Below are 20,983 nucleotides of genomic sequence, written 5' to 3'. Positions count from 1 at the left end.
ACACACACACACACACACAGCCAGGGTCTTCCGTGAGGGAATGTAGGTCAGACACACTGAACGGGGGTTCTGGGATAAAAGGTGGTGCAGTGTCTGTCCACACGCTTAACAAAATGCAGACAGACAGACACTATCCCTTTACACACAGACATGCACCGACAGACTCACAAACGCACAGACACACAATATCTGGGGGAATTACATACCGTCTCATCACTAAAAGATGAATGTCTTCACTTACAGTACATACACCCTTCAAAAAAAGCAAGCTATCATAATGGGGGGGGGGCAAGCTATTGTAATGGGGGAGATTCTAAAGCCAGACATAGGCAGTATTATCATATCATTGCTCTAAATATGTTCATTGTAGACAGGCAGAAGCCGGATATCATATCTATTGGTCCACTGTAGTGTAATAATATGGGAAACTGAGTTAGCCACGAGGCAGACGTTAAGTAGCAGTGTGGCCCATTGCCAATGAATGCACTACTACCACGACCCAAATCCACAGCTCTGTGTCGGGGAATGTTGCTCAACTTTACTGAACCCCCTGTGGTGGTGCCAAAACAGAAACCCTGTTCCTTGGCTTGGTGCAGACGGGAGCCAGTGGAGTTGTTGTTACTAAGGAGTTTTCGGTTCTTAAGCCTTCGGTCGAGTGCTCCTGCAAAGTTACGCGCGAACAGCTCTGGATAATCGTACTCAAATTGAACATCGGCCTGAGTAGCCTAATATGGCTTTGATACTGTAGAAATATCAATATTCATAAAGAATTACTTTTTTAAAAACATTTTATTTTTATTTTTAAATTGGCTAATTTGCAAGAGATTTTACTTGAACACTGTGTGCATGTTCCACAAAAAAACAGCCCTTGCTTTTAACACAGCGAATATCATATGCTAGGCTACTTAACATGTTGCTTCAAATGACAAAGAGAACCCTTCTAAAGCACAAAAACATGTTGCCCATGTCCAAATATGTGTCAAGGCCAGTTCAGGACCATTGTTTATATTAGCCTAGCGAAGTAGCGGCGTTGAACAAAACCGCATTCTCTTGGCGCTAAACGAGCACTTGGGGACAGGAAACCAGAAGTGGGCCACCCTCGCCTTGCATGGCGGATGGGGGTGGTCGGACCGAGCCTTCCTGGCATCCCAGTTCTTCCTGGGGATGTCTGGGAAGGGTGCGCAGGTGTGTGTGTGTTTACACATTGGGGCTCCCAGGCTAGGCCAGGAAGGAAAGGGAAGGTAAAGGATACTGCTGGAGTAGGACCTGCTGGAACCTGTCCGAGGCCAGGAAGATTGGGTGTGTCAACATGAAGTCATCCAGGAGTGTTTCTGTGAGAGAGAGAGAGAGAGAGAAGAAAATAGGCAGGAAAAGAAAGTGAGAGAAAGTGATTATGACGAGGGAATATTGGAAGAGGGAGAGGAAGAGAGCGGGAGAGAGAGAAAATGCACGTTAATTATGCATGGATATGCTTCTACAGCCGTTGCAGCTGAAGCTCCACTGTGCTTGTTTAACCGGTCATGCCCCAAAAGCTCTAATTTGATTATTGTGTCAGAGATAAAAAAAAATATATTAAAAAAACGGGCGTCTGAAATCCCTTAACGTCACCTTTGTCTGCTGTTAAATCCCGGGCCCTGGCGCAGCGCGGGGGCTTCTGCTACTGGGCTAAGATAAATCCTGTCTCAGTGAAACCGCCACCTGGTCCTCTGTGCTCCAATTCAGTCTGCAGTCTATAGCGCTACACCAGAGGGGAGGGCAATGTGGTGGCCTCTATTTATAAACCCTGACTAGGAGTCGCGGACCGGCTGGACTGCGGTTAAAGTCGCCCCAATCCCACTAAATCAGATGAGATTTCATTGACTCGTACTGTGTTATTACTATTTCAAAATGAAAACAAACGAGGCGGATGAAATTGGAAAGTGTAGGCCCATTTCCTCTCTGGTTAGGGGAAGTTGTTATTCTGGACAAGCGGTAGACAGAGTGTGGAGGGATTGTTACCGGTGACATGCGATTGTGACAGGATTGACTTTCCCTAGTTTACTGCTGGTATTATGGGGATAAGCAGGCAAGTGGATACCTGACCTCATAGGGTCAGACATATGGGATAAAAGTGTTATATTTTACAGACAGGTATTAACACACTAATCATCAACAAGTCACCACACACACACACACACACACACACACACACACACACACACACACACACACACACACTAGGGGTGTGAGGATGTTGAAAATGTAGGCCTGCAGATGTCTCTGTTTCGGGATATTTAAAAAAATAAAATAAAAATGTAAAAAAGGTTATGAAAATTACTAGAAGCTGAGACAAAGAGTGGCACCTCAAATTCCATTAACCAGAGTGCATCATTAAGAGCGCACTCACTCGACGTGCTAATCAAACCTCCCCCATGCTCGATCCCAGACTGAGACGGTCACAAAATGGAACCCACTGACCTCTGAGGGTGTGTGTGTGTGTGTGTGTGTGTGTGTGTGTGTGTGTGTGTGTGTGTGTGTGTGTGTGTGTGTGTGTGTGTGTGTGTGTGTGTGTGTGTATTTGGCACACGTTGGAGCGGGGCTGGGACAGTGGAATGGCAATACCTGCTTTGGATTCATAAAGCGTAGAAAGCATGGATGTGTTGGCTGTTACTGTTCGATCACCACTAGATTAAGACCTGTTCAGACCGCTCTTCCTCCTGGCCCATTCTAACTGAATCCTTCATATTTTAACAGGAACGAAAGAACATACTGTGTGACATTGGATATAATGAACAACTTCAGATGTCATTCTCTGTATGTGATTCTACTTCTAGGGTCTATGTACCATGCTTGATTGTAATAGCGGCTTCTGATCCACTCACTGCCTAAAGTATCCACTACATATGGCAATTATGCTCTTCCAATGAACGTAATATATGGTGTCGGTGTCCATGTGTGGATGACATTTAATGATAATATTGTGTGTTCGACTGTGCATGCTAGCGTGTGTGTCTGCGTGTGTGTCTGTAGTCTCTGCGTGCTGCAGTGAGTGAGTCCACGTATTGTCGACCTCTTGGCAGTACTGGTTTCCCCACAGTTGCCTGGGAGACGCCACGTTGAGTGGCTGCAGTGAGACTGAGTCCAGAAAGAGAGAGAGGGAGCGGAAGAGCAGAGGAAGCAAACAGAACAATATGAAAGTAGCAACAGAAGGGCAAAGCAAAGAGAGAGGAGAGGAACGAAAGAGTGCGAGAGAGAGAGTGTGAACGTGGGTGGCGGAGGAGAAACAAATGGGATGCAAAGGAGAGAGAACCAGAGGAAAGTGCATGAGAAAGAGAGAATAAGAGGAGTGGGTGAGTGAGTGAGGAAGAGGGGTGAAGGGACGCAGGTTTCAATCTTCTTCCCCATCATTATCCCCCTGGAGCTGTGTGTGTGACCACAGGAAAATAGCACATCTGTTCAACTCCATACCTGCAAAGGAACAGCAGGGCACTACAGAGCTAGCTATGAAGTGCAGTGTGGCAGAAGAGACCATAGAAACAAATAGCATAGAGAGGACACATTCCTTGTTTGTTTCATGTGGAGCTTACATTTTAAAGTCTCATAGTAAGAGGCCAGCATAGATCTGAATGTGAGAGAAGGCATCATGTTTGACTCATCCAATATGGCTGCCGGGCTCTCGGGCAGGTTGCCACTGTGTTTTGTTGGGGATGTCTGTTCAGTCCATTCATGTTCTAGATGAGGGGGAAGACCCATTTTGACAGGCTCGTAGATCCACAGTGGTAACAGAGAGATGGCCATTGATAATCTCCCTGCTCCTCTGTCAAACTCTAACACGGTGTGTCCAACTTCCACGCCAAAGAGATAAATAGCATGTGCTGAAGATGGATCGGCGCACGTAACAGGGGTGGGAAGACTGTTTCCTTCTCGCCATAGCCTGTTCTCTCGCTTTCTCTCCTCCCACCACGCATTTTGCAGAAGCTTAAAGTGCAGAAAATCTCTGGCTCAGATTAGAATTGAGCACACTGCTCCACATGACAGGAGTGGGAGAGGAGCACAAATCCAACTCCCACATAAACACAGACACAAAACACATACGCCCCAGAATCTCAAACATGTGCACCCCCACGCACACGCTGTACATGTACACATAAACGTGCATGCTTACGCATTCATGCAAAGGTAGATTATTTCAAATGGATACTACACATACGTACAAAACTAATTTACAGATGACAGACTCTCTCATTCAAACACCTGTGCATAAACAGAAATAAATTAAATAAAAAAGAAACACTCCCTCCCTGCCCACCTCCCCCAGTCTGTGCCTACATTCAAATGGCAAGAGGGCTGTGGTGGGAGGGGGGGCGGGTGAAGGCCATGCATGCGTGTTTGAGATTTGGAGTGGGCAGAGCATACAGCCTTGAAGAACACCCTATCCCCCTTTCTCTCTCGCCCTGCAGGAAGCACAATGGCTGGGAGGGGAGCAGTGCACACTCCCTTCAGGGGTGGAAAATGGCAGGATGGAGAGATGGAAGGAGGTTGTTGTTCAAGTCACAGCTGTGGACCACCTCATACCAAGGGGGAGTAGTTTCAGAATCATAATGCGAGGTCTGGAGACCGCTCATAAAGCAACAGCTGTACATGTGGTTTGGATCTGGATGTGAACCAGTGGGACTGATTCAAAAACAAGATATTTACTCCGGCGGTGCTGACCTGTTGCACCCTCTACAACCACTGTGACCCTGCTGGTCCTTAATGGCCATGTACTCTTATAATCTCAACCTGGCACAGCCAGAAGAGGACTGGCCACCCGTCAGCCTGGTTCCTCTCTAGGTTTCTTCCTATGTTTCTGCCCTTCTAGAGAGTTTTTCAAAGCCACCATGCTTCTACATCTGCATTGCTTGCTGTTTGGGGTTTTAGGCCGGGTTTCTGTACAGCACTTTGTGACATCAGCTGATGTAAAAAAAAGGGCTTTATAAATATAGTTGATTTAATATTGGAGACACAAAAGCAGATTTCAGCCCATCCCTAGCTACTAACTGAACTCGTCTGGTATGCAGTTATATAAAACTGTGATACATATCCCGTTTCTATGGTGACCTTGTCTTTTTGACTGTACACTACCTTACTATGCGCACACACGCGCCCTCAGCGCTCTCTTAAGTGTTTGGGTTTCAGCAAGAAGTGGTCAGATGGAGAGGTAGAGAGTGTGTGTGTGTGTGTAGAGAGTGTGTGTGTGTGTGTGTGTGGGCGAGTTTGTGTGTGTGTGTGTGTGTGTGTGTGTGTGTGTGTGTGTGTGTGTGTGTGTGTGTACTCTCTGCATCTGCCTGTCGGCGCTTGTCACACTTATCTGGTGCATCTCCAGCCCTCTGCCCACCTTCCCCACGCCAATTCTCATTCTCCACCTCCAAACACACAGCCATTGACATGCAAATGAACACCAGGGCAAATATAAAAAAACACACGCACACATACACAATCCTGCGTTGAAATGGCAGAGGAAAAATTCACACACAAAGCAGATATGCATGGACAATCTGGATTTAGTTAGTAACCCTAAAGCAAATGGTGACAAACATAAACACAGACACGCAGCATTGGTTCCCTGCTGTTCATAGTGAACGGCAGCCCTCTTCTCTGGTTAACCTAATTCAAGCTGCACCCAGGAGCTACACGGAGGCATTCCCTCCCCAACCACAACCCTCCCTTTTTGGGCAGTGGAGAGACTCGTCTGAAGAGAGGCTCAAATATGCATCCGAGGGCATCCAACTTGAGGAAATGCCTGTGCCAGTCACATAGCATTATCCACACTTGTGGGAAAGTATCAGACACATAGATGAAGTACCAGTCAAAAGGTTTGGACCCACATACTCATTCGTGTTTTAAAAAAAAACAATTTTCTACATTGTAGAATAATAGTGAAGACATCAAAACTATGAAATAACACATGGAATCATGTAGCATCCAAAAAAAGTGTTAAAGAAATACACAATTATATTTTAGATTCTTCAAAGTTGCAACCCTTTGCCTTGACAGCTTTGCACACTCTTGGCATTCCCTCAACCAGCTTCATGAAGTCGTCACCTGGAATGCATTTCAAATTTACATGTGTGCCTTGTTAGAAGTTAATTTGTGGAATTTATTTCCTTCTAATGTGTTTGAGCCAATCAGTTGTGTTGTGGTATACAGGGTATACAGAAGAAAGCCCTATTTGGTAAAAGACCAAGTCCATATTATGGCAAGAACAGCTCAAATAAGTAAAAAGAAGCAACAGTCCATCATTACTTTAAGACATGAAGGTCAGTCAATCCGGAAAATGTTGAATAAAATGTTATTGGTCACATACGTGTTTAGCAATGTTATTGCGGGTGTAGCGAAATGCTTGTGAACTTTGAACGTTTCTTCAAATGCAGTCGCAAAAAGCACCAAGCGCTATGATGAAACCGGCTCATGAGGACCACCACAGAAAAGGAAGACACAGAGTAAACTCTGCTACAGAGGATAAGTTCATTAGAGTTACCAGCCTCAGAAATTGCAGCCCAAATAAATGCTTCAGAGTTCAAGTAAACAGACACATCTCAAAATCAACTGTTTAGAGGAGACTGTGTGAATCAGGCATGGCTACCACAGCATTCTGCAGCGATATGCCATCCCATCTGGTTTGCGCTTAGTGGGACTATCAATTGTTTTTCAACAGGACAATGACCCAACACACCTCCAGACTGTGTAAGGGCTATTTGACCAAGAAGGAGAGTGATGAAGTGCTGTATCAGATGACCTGACCTCCACAATCACCAGACCTCAACCCTATAGAGATGGTTTGGGATGAGTTGGACCGCAGAATGAAGGAAAATCAGACAAAAAGTGCTCAGCATATGTGGGAACTCCATCAAGACTGTTGGAGAAGCATTCCTCATGAAGCTGGTCGAGAGAATGCCAAGAGTGTGCAAAGATTGCATCAAGGCAAACTTTGAAGAATTTCAAATATATTTTGATTTGTTGAACACTTTTGTGGTTACTACAGTCATGGCCAAAAGTTGAGAATGACAAAAAATATACATTTTTACAAAGTCTGCTACCTCAGTTTGTATGATGGCCATTTGCATATACTCCAGAATGTTATGAAGAGTGATCAGATTAATTGCAAAGTCCCTCTTCGCCATGCAAATGAACTGAATCCCCAAAAAGCATTTCCACTGCATTTCAGCCCTGCCACAAAAGGACCAGCTGACATCACGTCAGTGATTCTCTCATTAACACAGGTGTGAGTGTTGAAGAGAACAAGGCTGGAGATCACTCCGTCATGCTGATTGAGTTCGAATAACAGACTGGAAGCTTCAAAAGGAGGGTGGTGCTTGGAATAATTTCTCTTCCTCTGTCAACCATGGTTACCTGCAAGGAAACACGTACTGTCATCATTGCTTTGCACAAAAAGGGCTTCACAGGCAAGGATATTGCTGCCAGTAAGATTGCACCTAAATCAACCATTTATCGGATCATCAAGAACTTCACAACAATTGAACCGCTCTCCTTGAAGAAGGCTTCAGGGCGCCCAAGAAAATCCAGCAATCAGTAGGACCGTCTGGCCGTTGATTCAGCTGCGGGATCGGGGCACCACCAGTACAGAGCTTGCTCAGGAATGGCAGCAGGCAGTTGTGAGTGCATCTGCATGCACCGTGAGGCGAAGACTTTGAGGATGGCCTGGTGTCAAGAAGGGCAGCAAAGAAACCACTTCTCTCCAGGAAAAGCATCAGGAACAGACTGATATTCTGCTAAATGTACAGAGATTGGACTGATGAATCCCCATTCCGATTGTTTGGGGAATCTGGAAAACACTTGTCCGGAGAAGACAAGGTGAGCGCTACCATCAGTCCTGTGTCATGCCAACAGTAAAGCATCCTGAGACCATTCATGTGTGGGGTTGCTTCTCATCCAAGGGAGTGGGCTCACTCCTAATTTTGCCTAAGAACACAAATAAAGAATGGTACCAACACATCCTCCAAGAGCAACTTCTCCCAACCATCCAGGAACAGTTTGGTGACGAACAATGCCTTTTCCAGCATGATGGAGCACCTTGCCATAAGGCAAAAGTGATAACTCGGGGAACAAAACATCAATATTTTGGGTCCATGGCCAGGAAAATCCCCAGACCTTAATCCCATTGAGAACTTGTGGTCAATCCTCAAGAGGTGGGTGGACAAACAAAAACCCAAAAATTCTGACAAACTCCAAGGATTGATTATGCAAGAATGGGCTGCCATCAGTCAGGATGTGGCCCAGTTAGTTGACAGCATGCCAGGGTTGATTACAGAGGTCTTGAAAAAGAAGGGTCAACACTGCAAATAGTCTCTTTGCATCAACTTCATGCAATTGTCAATAAAAGCCTTTGACACTTATGAAATGCTTGTAATTATACTTCAGCATTCCATAGTAACATCTGACAAAACTATCGAAAGACACTGAAGCAGCAAACTTTGTGGAAATGAATATTTGTGTCATTCACAAAACTTATGGCCACGACTGTACATGATTCCCTGTGTCATTTCATAGTTTTGAAGTCTTTACTACTACTACTACTACACACACACACACACACACACACACACACATATATATATATATACATATACACACACACATTTGGAAGCACTGCTCTACTGTTTATTATAGGTCCACTGTAATAGGACACTTCATGCACGTTGTTATTTTCCCAAGACACTCCCACCAAGCAACACTACGGGTCACTCCCCAGATGTCTAAGCGATATGCCCACATGGCGTCTCCCTCTAGTACACGCCCCTGTGACAGAGCTATAAGAATAAGTGCACATGTACAAACACACATGGCTGCCATGGGAAACACCCTTAATCAATAGACTTCACCAAGAAAGAAAAGGCTAAGATGTTTTTCCTCAGTTTAGTTTCTGAGCACACGTCGTTGCCCTTCAACTCAGCTGCTGTGACCTTTTGTCTGCTATTCACACATTTAAAGACCATGTTGGAACTGAAGGTTGGGATTGATGGGTCTCTGTAGGAGCCCTTCGAACAGCAGAACTCAGGAGGAGATGGCTACTGCAAACATATGCCTTTCACCTTTCCTCCATTTCTCGTCACTGACGTTTCCCCGAGGTTCTGAAAGAAGAATCTTCCGCACAATGCTTTCGTTGGAAAGTTTGAACTAACAACATTTTGCTCTTCACACTGTGTGTTCAGAGGATACTCTAAGTAACAATGCACCTCCCATAGTGGCTTCTTGCCTTCTCCAAATCCTCTCAGTTTATCATCACGTAGCATGTACATCTTCCTCTGGCCCTTATGCTGGGGACCATTCTGGAGAGAGTATGCTTCTCGGCCCTGGATTGTCACTTAAATGTAACCTGACATTTTTCCATGCTAGTCAATTATCTCTAATACAACTGTTCCCAAATCAGATTCCTAAGCCTGCCAAGTTGATTGGTCTACTATCCCCTGAGATTAGGCCTGTTGCCGACTGAGATGGCCGCCTCGCTTCGCGTTCCTAGGAAACTATGCAGTTTTTTGTTTTTTTACGTGTTATTTCTTACATTAGTACCCCAGGTCATCTTAGGTTTCATTACATACAGTCGAGAAGAACTACTGAATATAAGATCAGCGTCAACTCACCATCAGTACGACCAAGAATATGTTTTCCGCGATGCGGATCCTGTGTTCTGCCTTACAAACAGGACAACGGAATGGATCGCTTGCAGCGACCCAAGGAAACGGCTACGAAAAAGAGGGAAACGCGGCGGTGTTCTGGTCAGACTCCGAAAAAGGGCACATCGCGCACCACTTCCCAGTATTCTTCTTGCCAATGTCCAGTCTCTCGACAACAAGGTTGATGAAATCCGAGCAAGGGTGGCATTCCAGAGGGACATCAGAGACTGTAACGTTCTTTGCTTTACGGAAACATGGCTTACTGGGAAGACGCTATCCAGGGCGGTACAGCCAACGGGTTTCTCCACGCATCGCGCGGACAGAAACAAACATCTCTCTGGTAAGAAGAGTGGCGGGGGCGTATGCCTCATGACTAACGGGACATGGTGTGATGAAGGAAACATACAGGAACTCAAATCCTTCTGTTCACCTGATTTAGAATTCCTCACAATCAAATGTAGACCGCATTATCTTCCAAGAGAATTCTCTTCGATTATAATCACAGCCGTATATATCCCCCCAAGCAGACACATCGATGGCTCTGAACGAACTTTATTTAACTCTTTGCAAACTGGAAACCATTTATCCGGAGGCTGCATTCATTGTAGCTGGGGATTTTAACAAAGCCAATCTGAAAACAAGACTCCCTAAATTTTATCAGCATATCGATTGCGCAACCAGGGGTGGTAAAACCTTGGATCATTGTTACTCTAACTTCCGCGACGCATATAAGGCCCTGCCCCGCCCCCTTTCGGAAAAGCTGACCACGACTCCATTTTGCTGATCCCTGCCTACAGGCAGAAATTAAAACAAGAGGCTCCCACGCTGAGGTCTGTCCAACGCTGGTCAGACCAAGCTGACTCTACACTCCAAGACTGCTTCCATCACGTGGACTGGGACATGTTTCGTATTGCGTCAGATGGGAATATTGACGAATACGCTGATTCGGTGTGCGAGTTCATTAGAACGTGCGTCGAAGATGTCGTTCCCATAGCAACGATAAAAACATTCCCTAACCAGAAACCGTGGATTGATGGCAGCATTCGCGTGAAACTGAAAGCGCGAACCACTGCTTTTAATCAGGGCAAGGTGTCTGGCAACATGACTGAATACAAACAGTGCAGCTATTCCCTCCGCAAGGCTATTAAACAAGCTAAGCGTCAGTACAGAGACAAAGTGGAATCTCAATTCAACGGCTCAGACACAAGAGGCATGTGGCAGGGTCTACAGTCAATCACGGACTACAAGATTAAATCCAGCCCAGTCACGGACCAGGATGTCTTGCTCCCAGGCAGACTAAATAACTTTTTTGCCCGCTTTGAGGACAATACAGTGCCACTGACACGGCCTGCAACGGAAACATGCGGTCTCTCCTTCACTGCAGCCGAGGTGAGTAAGACATTTAAACGTGTTAACCCTCGCAAGGCTGCAGGCCCAGACGGCATCCCCAGCCGCGCCCTCAGAGCATGCGCAGACCAGCTGGCCGGTGTGTTTACGGACATATTCAATCAATCCCTATACCAGTCTGCTGTTCCCACATGCTTCAAGAGGGCCACCATTGTTCCTGTTCCCAAGAAAGCTAAGGTAACTGAGCTAAACGACTACCGCCCCGTAGCACTCACTTCCGTCATCATGAAGTGCTTTGAGAGACTAGTCAAGGACCATATCACCTCCACCCTACCTGACACCCTAGACCCACTCCAATTTGCTTACCGCCCAAATAGGTCCACAGACGATGCAATCTCAACCACACTGCACACTGCCCTAACCCACCTGGACAAGAGGAATACCTATGTGAGAATGCTGTTCATCGACTACAGCTCGGCATTCAACACCATAGTACCCTCCAAGCTCGTCATCAAGCTCGAGACCCTGGGTCTCGACCCCGCCCTGTGCAACTGGGTACTGGACTTCCTGACGGGCCGCCCCCAGGTGGTGAGGGTAGGCAACAACATCTCCTCCCGCTGATCCTCAACACGGGGCCCCACAAGGGTGCGTTCTGAGCCCTCTCCTGTACTCCCTGTTCACCCACGACTGCGTGGCCACGCACGCCTCCAACTCAATCATCAAGTTTGCGGACGACACAACAGTGGTAGGCTTGATTACCAACAACGACGAGACGGCCTACAGGGAGGAGGTGAGGGCCCTCGGAGTGTGGTGTCAGGAAAATAACCTCACACTCAACGTCAACAAAACTAAGGAGATGATTGTGGACTTCAGGAAACAGCAGAGGGAACACCCCCTATCCACATCGATGGAACAGTAGTGGAGAGGGTAGCTAGTTTTAAGTTCCTCGGCATACACATCACAGACAAACTGAATTGGTCCACTCACACTGACAGCGTCGTGAAGAAGGCGCAGCAGCGCCTATTCAACCTCAGGAGGCTGAAGAAATTCGGCTTGTCACCAAAAGCACTCACAAACTTCTACAGATGCACAATCGAGAGCATCCTGGCGGGCTGTATCACCGCCTGGTACGGCAACTGCTCCGCCTCAACCGTAAGGCTCTCCAGAGGGTAGTGAGGACTGCACAACGCATCACCGGGGCAAACTACCTGCCCTCCAGGACACCTACACCACCCGTTGTTACAGGAAGGCCATAAAGATCATCAAGGACATCAACCACCCGAACCACTGCCTGTTCACCCCGCTATCATCCAGAAGGCGAGGTCAGTACAGGTGCATCAAAGCTGGGACCGAGAGACTGAAAAACAGCTTCTATCTCAAGGCCATCAGACTGTTAAACAGCCACCACTAACAGTGTGAGTGGCTGCTGCCAACACACTGTCATTGACACTGACCCAACTCCAGCCATTTTAATAATGGGAATTGATGGGAATTATGTAAATATATCACTAGCCACTTTAAACAATGCTACCTTATATAATGTTACTTACCCTACATTATTCATCTCATATGCATATGTATATACTGTACTCTACATCATCGACTGCATCCTTATGTAACACATGTATCACTAGCCACTTTAACTATGCCACTTTGTTTACTTTGTCTACACACTCATCTCATATGTATATACTGTACTCGATACCATCTACTGTATGCTGCTCTGTACCATCACTCATTCATATATCCTTATGTACATATTCCTTATCCCCTTACACTGTGTATAAGACAGTAGTTTTGGAATTGTTAGTTAGATTACTTGTTGGTTATCACTGCATTGTCGGAACTAGAAGCACAAGCATTTCGCTACACTCGCATTTAACATCTGCTAACCATGTGTATGTGACAAATACAATTTGATTTGATTTGATTTGATTTGATTTGATTTGTTCCTGGGTCAATATTTAGTGTTACAGGGGGAGGGACGGAGGACGGAGGGTTGTTATTACTGCCGCTGGTTAGCGGCGTTTCTCCTAGCGTGCTTGGGGCCATCTGTGTGCGAGCGTGTGTGCCTAATGTGGCACCTCGCACGGCAGAGAAAATAACCACTGCTCCTGTCACGTCAAAGGATGTCAAGTGGCGGGGCAGTTCACCAGGGTAAGTCATCGTCACTACCCGGCTGGCTAGGCTGCTGCAACCAGACTCCCTCTGGATGGTCAACACTCGGAGAAAGAAGCCACTGCACTGATCTACTTGTCATCAGCCCACCTGGATAGGCTAGTAGGTAAATAAGTGCTGATTAGATGAGAACATCCTTATGATACAGAAGCCAGTTAACAAGTGTCTTTTGCTCGATCGCTCTGTCCCCTTCTTCCGCTAACTGGCTGGCACACTGTCCACATAGTTTATGGAAGCTCTATTCCCTCTCTCCCAAGTCTCATGTTCTCAAAACACTCAACTCCTTCCTTCCTGCACTCTCTCTGTTTCTCTTCCTCCCACTCCTCCTCCTCTTGCTTCCCTGCGAGTGCTGGTTGCCATGTGAACAGGTGCTGTGCTGGAGAGGCTCTTTTCCACGCCGGGCACACAGATAGACAAGCTCCAACCCGCTCTCTCACACACACATCCAAGCACACACTCTTATGCAAGCACATAAATGCACACATCCATCCAAGCTAAAAAAGTACAGAAATCCAAACACGCACGCAAAAAAAAACTACAGACACACACACACACAGTAAGGCAAGTCAATCAGCCCTGGAGGGCCCCATCGTGCTCTCCTCTCCCCAGAGTGGTCCAGGTGCGTGGGCTAAAGAGGAGAGGAGAGTGCAGGCATGTAGAGGGGGGGGTCGGCCATCCCTCCCTTCCTTCCTTATGTAAAAGCATCCAAAAAGGAGTGGGCACTAGGCTAGCAGCTTCTCTTTTAATCCCTCTTTCTTTCCATAAAAGAATCATCTGGTCCTTCTGTAGCTCAGTTGGTAGAGCATGGCGCTTGTAACGCCAGGGTAGTGGGTTCGATTCCCGGGACCACCCATACGTAGAATGTATGCACACATGACTGTAAGTCGCTTTGGATAAAAGCGTCTGCTAAATGGCATATATACATATATATATCAGAATCCCTCCCACACTGCCCAACGCAATCACATTCTCTCTCTGCACTTTGTCCCTTTTCTGCCGCTCGCCTTTCGTTCCACAAGACTTTGCAGCTGCGTGCCTCAGAGTCTCAGAACAACCGCCTAAGGAGCGTCTCTCTGGATGTGGAATGTAAAAGCAATGAGAGCATCAAGCGAAGTTAAAGTCTAGTTTAAACATCCCACTTGGCTTTGTGAATAACTGATGTGGAGCTTTTGATACAAGGCATGTTCCCTCTGCATTGCAAGTGTATCAAAGCCAACATCAACCCCCCCCAAGTCCTTGTCAGTCTGCTGCTGCAACACAAAATCACCATGTAATGTACTGTAAGCAACTGCTGCAGCATCTCCAGGCCCCCCGACACCCTCGTCTGTATCGACCATATTATTTTAACCCATCATTGTACCCGTGGGTGACCGGTTTCAAATCTCTTCTACTCGTTTAGTTTCATGCTTTTACATGCAACACCATTGGTATACTAAGAATGTGTACAGTCCAAAATGTACAGGATGTGGAGAGGCAAATTCACCCGCTTTGTTATTATGGGGAGAGTCAATCCATCTGTTTTCGTCAGACAATAATAGTGGGAATGGGACTGTAGACATGTGGTTTCCCAGGTTGAAACACGCATCGCAAGTTAGACGTGGCTTCATTAACAGACTGTTTTGATCTCGACTTCCACTGGAACTCGGAGACTGTACACACCTAAAAATAAAAAATTGCCTAACCCTTGCCTCAACACGCCCGTTCCGAGAGCCAATGGTGTGATTGGACAAGAAATGAAACCACAAGGTAAAACAGGGTTACACAAGAGCAGGGCCGTTGACCTTGGGAAATGGACGGGACTTTTTAGATAGGGGCTGTCAAAATGCTTCTAATCTCTTCTTTACCTGCGGCTCGGTCTCCCCCTCTCTCTCACACACACACACACACACACACACAAGCAGAGGGCAGTGACTCAGACAGTTTATGGTGTTTGGAGCGCCACTCAGCCAACACTGATCTGGGACTGCTGATATGGACAGCCTGGTGCATAGTATCTCCGTGAGAGCACTGTGGTATGGGGTGGTAAAATGTTATTGGGTGTGGTGTACTCAGGTCTGTCAGGTAGTGTGTCAGACAGGAGGGTGTGAGACAGGGAGTCATAAGGTGCAAGGGGTTGGGGAGCATGCCGTGTTTAGGTCATAGTGGACCTTGTTGACATTGTTTCACCATAAACACATTTGCATCCAACAGACACACTTCCGAATTAGAAACATTCACACTATATAAACCAGGATCAAGATCCAACCTAGATCCATAATCCAAAGATTCATTTCTGTTCCACATGTAAGGGTGGGCAGGTCCGCTCAATCTGGTCCGCTATTGGTAACTAATCCTGGATTAGCCGCGCTTTTTCAGATTTTCTACATATTCTAGAACATCCCCATCCAAACAGCAGCGAGCTCGGCCCTCCAAGAAGCAGGTTAAACGAGATTAAACACATTTAAAGCTATCTGGGTTGCAGTTCCCTAAGTGTTTATAACACCAACGCAGCTCGCTGAAGTTAATTAAGTCAAAGAGAAAAATGAGTCTGAGGGAGAAAAAAAAAAATGAAAGTCAAACAAAATAGTGACCTTTTGGAATGGACCAGATGAACTCTCATGAACCCTCTTCAGACGTACGACAACCAAGTTCTCTGTATATGTATTTGTCAAACTCAAAGCATACATAGATAAGGTTCAACATTAACCCATGTATCAATACAATCTCCCATTTTGATTCATTCTGGAATCACACCTGCCGTTTCAAACACGACCATTGGCTGCTAATACAAAGCCGATTCGATCTCTAGCAATACTATGCTGCTTCTCTCGTCTTATGAATGATGCAGTGGAGATATGCCTTTTCCTGTAGAATACAGTATGGGGAAATTGACAACAAAAAAAACAAGAGCAAGAGAGAGGAATTCGAGCTCAGTCAATTCAGGCTCAGTCAGTTTGACAGGAACATACAGGATGACCCGGGGAGCAGGTCAGCGAGGTCATCGGAAAGGAGGTACACTGGCTTTGCAATGCATAATGGGGGATGGTTGCCTGCAAGCAGAATAGTTCTGTGAAAATTTGCTGGAGGTGCAGTGAACCCTTATGCACTAAAATAACCTAGGAAGAGCAGATTCCTCCTGCAACAGAGCAAAAGGAACTGATGTGGATTACCACTAAACAGTAGATCTCAATAAGAGTCCTCCACACAGCTAATTGCCGGTGTTCATTCTGAGACATTTCCTGATCATATTTTAATTGAGCTGTTCACCATTGCCCGTAATAATGCCTGAGCAGCACATCACAGTCATACTTCATAAACCTATTGGATTTTCCCAGAGAGACCTGGCAATAGTGTTACAGTGTGCGAAACCCACATCATGCGCCAATGCAACAGATACATTGAGCAGAATCCGAGGATTGGCTGGGAGGACAATCTGCATGTTACACAGGAAGCCCTGGCAATCCACCTTGGAAAACTCTGTTAATAAATCCTGTAACTGCAGGACTTGTTGAGATAAGCAGTGGAGATTTTTTTTTTCCTCACAATGAGGTATGGCATTGGCAAAGCTGCATAGTAAAAATGGACATACTGGAGGATTCACTCAAAGGTAGACATTGACAGCAAGGGTGTCATCTAATGCAGCGTATCACTCACCCAACCATCCCCCACGGGATAGGCATACATCATGACCACTAACCTACTTGCCTTCAACAACAACAACAACTGCCTGGGAATCTTCTCTGGCACCATTCCAAGAACCCATCACCAGCTCCATCACAAACATCACAAACATATGTTTACGGTTGCTATATTACAGTGTATTCATGTCTGGGCTCAGCGTTGCGTAGGTTGCTTTCTAGGCTTAATCCGTTACCTGTACAAAATTGTAATCAGTAGCCTCGTTTTTGGATTACCGAAACTCGGCCATGTAATCCGATTCAGTTTAAGATGACTTCTCCCTTTAGGAGGCAGCACGTGCAAACCTCACTGGCCACATTGGCTAAAGTAGAACTTGGTTCTATTTGAGACGGCCAGCAAGTCCCCTCCTTATTGGATATCAGGAAGATTCAAACCCAGGTGGAAGCTTGAAAGACAAATTAGGAGATGAATTAACGATAACGGAGTCAGAATCCACAGGGGGAACAAACTTAAACCCCTTTTCAATGCTGAATGGAATGTTGTTGTTTTATACCGCAAATATGCTTTCTGAATTTCAAAAGTGATCCAAGAAGTAATCATGTAGTTTTATAAAAGTCTCTGTAATTTGATTCACATTTTTGCTGGCAACGTAATTGATTAGGGTTCATTTTTCGTAATCAGATTACATGTAACTGATTGAATCAGTTACTCCCCAACCCTGTCTGGGTTTAATTTAAAAATTGGTCACAACCTCCAAATTTCAATTTGGAGAGTCTAAAAGGGCAGAGTCAATAGATCTATGACACACACACCAAAGTGGCTATGCATCTGACGCTAACGATACCAATTCATATTTGTTACAGTCACAGGAGATATGGAGAGAAATGCTACAGATATGTAGGGTGCAGATATTCGTCTTCTTTAAAGTGTGCAATGGTGTCTTCTAGATTGGTCTACAAAATGTTCAACATATTATTGTTTGAATTCTGCATACTCATCTCCTCACAATCCCTTGTGATACAACATAATTTTGGATCAAACCCTTTAGGATAATACATGTAGAATAAAACATGATTAAACCCATTGTATCGTCTGCTCTTTAGCTGCCAACAGAAACATTGCATTTTAGGATGAGAATCATGACCTCCTTTTTTTAGAAATAAATAAATAAAAGTGCACAAGCTCAGCAGCCAATGTGCGAAGACTAGCGCGATCCTCCATGACCGATCATGAAGCAGCCAGTTCCCATATGAAAGACACCCTGCTACTGTAATAGGCAAGTGCACATGAGCTCAATCAAAATGTTACGTTGAGAATAAACTGAACCCGACACATTAGATTTAGGGAGAGTTTCGTTTGGGGTTTTAAGTGCCACCAACACGTAAATATGATTCAATTTGCGAGGTCTTCTTTTCTAGAGGCGTGAGAAACATCTGGACCATCCCTTTTAATAACAGACTTTCATTTTGTCTTAACGAGGACAGCCGTTCTTATGTAACCGTAGAATCAGTTAATATAACAAGGCAATGATGGGAAGAATCCCTTCTGCACCAACCACCGCATAATCCAATCATTCTACAGCCTGGAATAGATCACTGACTGTTTCTTTGGAGTTTCTGTGATTGTTATGAGCAAAAGGAGAAAATAAGCAAAAGCTTAGTGTTTTGCAATAGCCTATGTAGACCTATAGACTAGGATATAGCCTAATCAAGGACCAAATGGTAGTTTGGGGTTCCTGGATAGACTACATTCCTTTGACAAGTGAATAGCTTGGCTAATTTGCAAAAGTGAAACGCAAGAACACCATGATTTGGTGTGAAACAGTTGAGGAATTAGTCAAACAACTGAGTGTGATGATTGACAAGGCCAATAGGTGGATGCATTGTGTTGCATAAATGCGGTTGATTGACGAGGTCCATTTACCTGTGCAGTTGCCATATCGTTTGCCCGCCACACTGTCCAGGAGCGCCAGCGCCAGGTTGTCCGGTGTGTCCGCAGGCAGCTGGGTCCAGCTCGTGTCCAGACTCGCCTCGGAGCTTTGCTCATCGCTAGACAGCGACGGGCTCCTAATGTCCGCAGTGGCCGAGGGCCAGCACGGTGCTTCCTCAGTGTCCGGGCTGAACACCTCCCTGGCCGGACCGCTCTCTGGAGAAGTCTCCCTGAAAAACGGAACCACCCGAGACAGGCTGGCTCGCCGCCGAGAAGCGCCAGTGCCAGTCGCCTTCTCCCCAAAGCCACCAGCTCGAGTGAGCGCCGTTGTCTGTTTCTTCAAAAACTTTTCCAGGGGCTTCATTCCCGCCGGCATTTTGATACAATACCGCAAAAAAATGCTTTTTTCGATGGTGATTGATATTAACTGAATACCTCTGCAGGAACTATCGTTGTGTGACTACATTATACAAACATCCATGCGTACTTCTATTGACCTGTCTTCGTAGTAATCTCTTGCATGGAAATAATTAACCCATTTGTCAAATCATGATTTTAAAAGATAATTGTAAAAATCCGATTTGTGAAGCAGCAGTCTATCGACGTTGGCGACAGCGTGCTCACAGACGACTGCACGTTCTGGCTGAATGGCATTTATCGCAAAATATCAAAACCTGCTCCACAACAACCGCTCCCTGGCGTCTCCACCTCTGCAGACGTTTCGGGCGCGTCAATGAACAATGTTTGTCAGTTTCAAGCAGCGGCCAAAATACACTGGATGACGAACACACTCTCAGCAGAGCACAGTGCGATAAACCGAAACAAAATATAAGGATAACAGCGGGGGGTGGTAAATAGGCGCCCCAGTAGCTTTTTACCAGCGACAAATGCGACGCGTCTCTGCCGCATGGGGTATGTCTTGCTGCTGGCGTCAAAGCAATCTACTGCAGTAATATCGCCAGTGGGAATGGCCTCGGCCCCTCAGCATGTGTGGGAGCTTGTTCAGATAAGTACCAGCGTTTCCCTCTCCCCTTCTCCGTTTGAATGCTTATTGAATGCAGTGGTTCGAGCTCTGTGTGGACAAACGCACACCCCCGAAGAGTGTGAATGTGCTGTATTTGGGACCGTTGCTATATTCACTCCCTCCATTCCTTCCTTCATCTGCAGTTGCGCGTTTGTTGCAGTCAGTACTCCTCGGTGCCTGCTGAATGGCAGCTGCTCACTCCCACTGAAAACCAGGGCCGGTCTTTGACATAAATGATTAAAGTGGTTGCCTCGTGCCCCCGGCCGCTAGGGGGCCCCGAACAATAAAAACAACCATTTCAAAAATTTTTGAAGGGGGACTCAGTTGGGGTCTAAACTTACTGTTTAGCGCTGGAATAGTAGTATACACAAGGTGCAATTTCGAAATGTAGTTGTGCATCAGCAGTTTCCCTCTATAGTTATGTCAGTCACTGACAACCACTCAATTAGCCCATGTCAGCTAAACCTTTTTTTGGTTGATAAGTTAGTCTACGCAGCTATCTAAACTTTTAGTAATCATGGCTGAGTTACCGACCAGGCACTACGGGTACGTTTCAAGCAGAGAGACAGGTGGATACTGTATTAGTTGACAAGTCACATAGAAACGGGGATCTTATACAATGTCGCATGGAGCAGAAATAGCATACAACACCGTGCTACATTTTGACAATAGCCAACTACTTGACAATACTTCTATTTCTGATGATTTGTCCTACGTACAGTATGTACTGTATAAGGACAATGAAACTGTAAGATTGACATATTTCTCAACATGCTCACAACCTGCCATTGGATACAAAAAAAATGTATGTCAAGTTAGTCAAATACTGTGTGGAAAATTACACTGAGTGCACAAATCATTAGGAACACCTGCTCTTTCCATGACATACACTAACCAGGTGAATGTGGTTGAACATCTTGTTGATGTCAAAGGGCAAAGGGAAGTAGATGGGTTAAAGAAGGATCTTTTTTAATTTTTTTATTATCCTTGTCAATTGAGGCGTGGATTGTGTATGTGTGCCACTCAGTGGGTGAATGGGAAAGATATAGGATTTAAGTGCCTTTGAACGGATATGGTAATAGGTGCCAGGCACACACATTTGTGTCAGTGTGTGTGTGTGTGTGTGTCAAGCACTGCAACGCTGCTGGGATTTTCAAGCTCAACAGTTTCCCGTGTGTATCAAGAATGGTCCACCACCCAAAGGACATCCAGCCAACTTGACACAACTGTGGGA

General features: G+C 45.7%; 1 protein-coding gene across 2 annotated transcripts in view; it reads right to left on the bottom strand.

The window, feature by feature from the left end:
- The window catches only part of LOC118365210 (rap guanine nucleotide exchange factor-like 1), a 37,712-nt gene extending 17,682 nt beyond the window's left edge, over positions 1-20,030 (bottom strand). The window contains exons 1-2 of one of the 2 annotated variants that reach the window (XM_035747224.2): positions 18,720-20,030; positions 1,253-1,331 (exon numbers count right to left, since the gene is read on the bottom strand). In XM_035747224.2, coding sequence (XP_035603117.2) covers positions 1,253-1,331; positions 18,720-19,101 — 461 coding nt within the window. In that variant the 5' untranslated portion in view covers positions 19,102-20,030. The remainder of the gene's footprint in view (positions 1-1,252; positions 1,332-18,719) is intronic. The other variant, XM_035747225.2, reaches the window with a different exon arrangement.
- Between the last annotated feature and the right edge of the window lie 953 nt (positions 20,031-20,983).

Source organism: Oncorhynchus keta, chromosome 32, assembly GCF_023373465.1.
Source record: "Oncorhynchus keta strain PuntledgeMale-10-30-2019 chromosome 32, Oket_V2, whole genome shotgun sequence".
Lineage (NCBI taxonomy): Eukaryota > Metazoa > Chordata > Actinopteri > Salmoniformes > Salmonidae > Oncorhynchus > Oncorhynchus keta.
The sequence above is the reverse complement of the archived record's forward strand: the minus strand, read 5'-3'. Positions and strand labels throughout refer to the sequence as shown.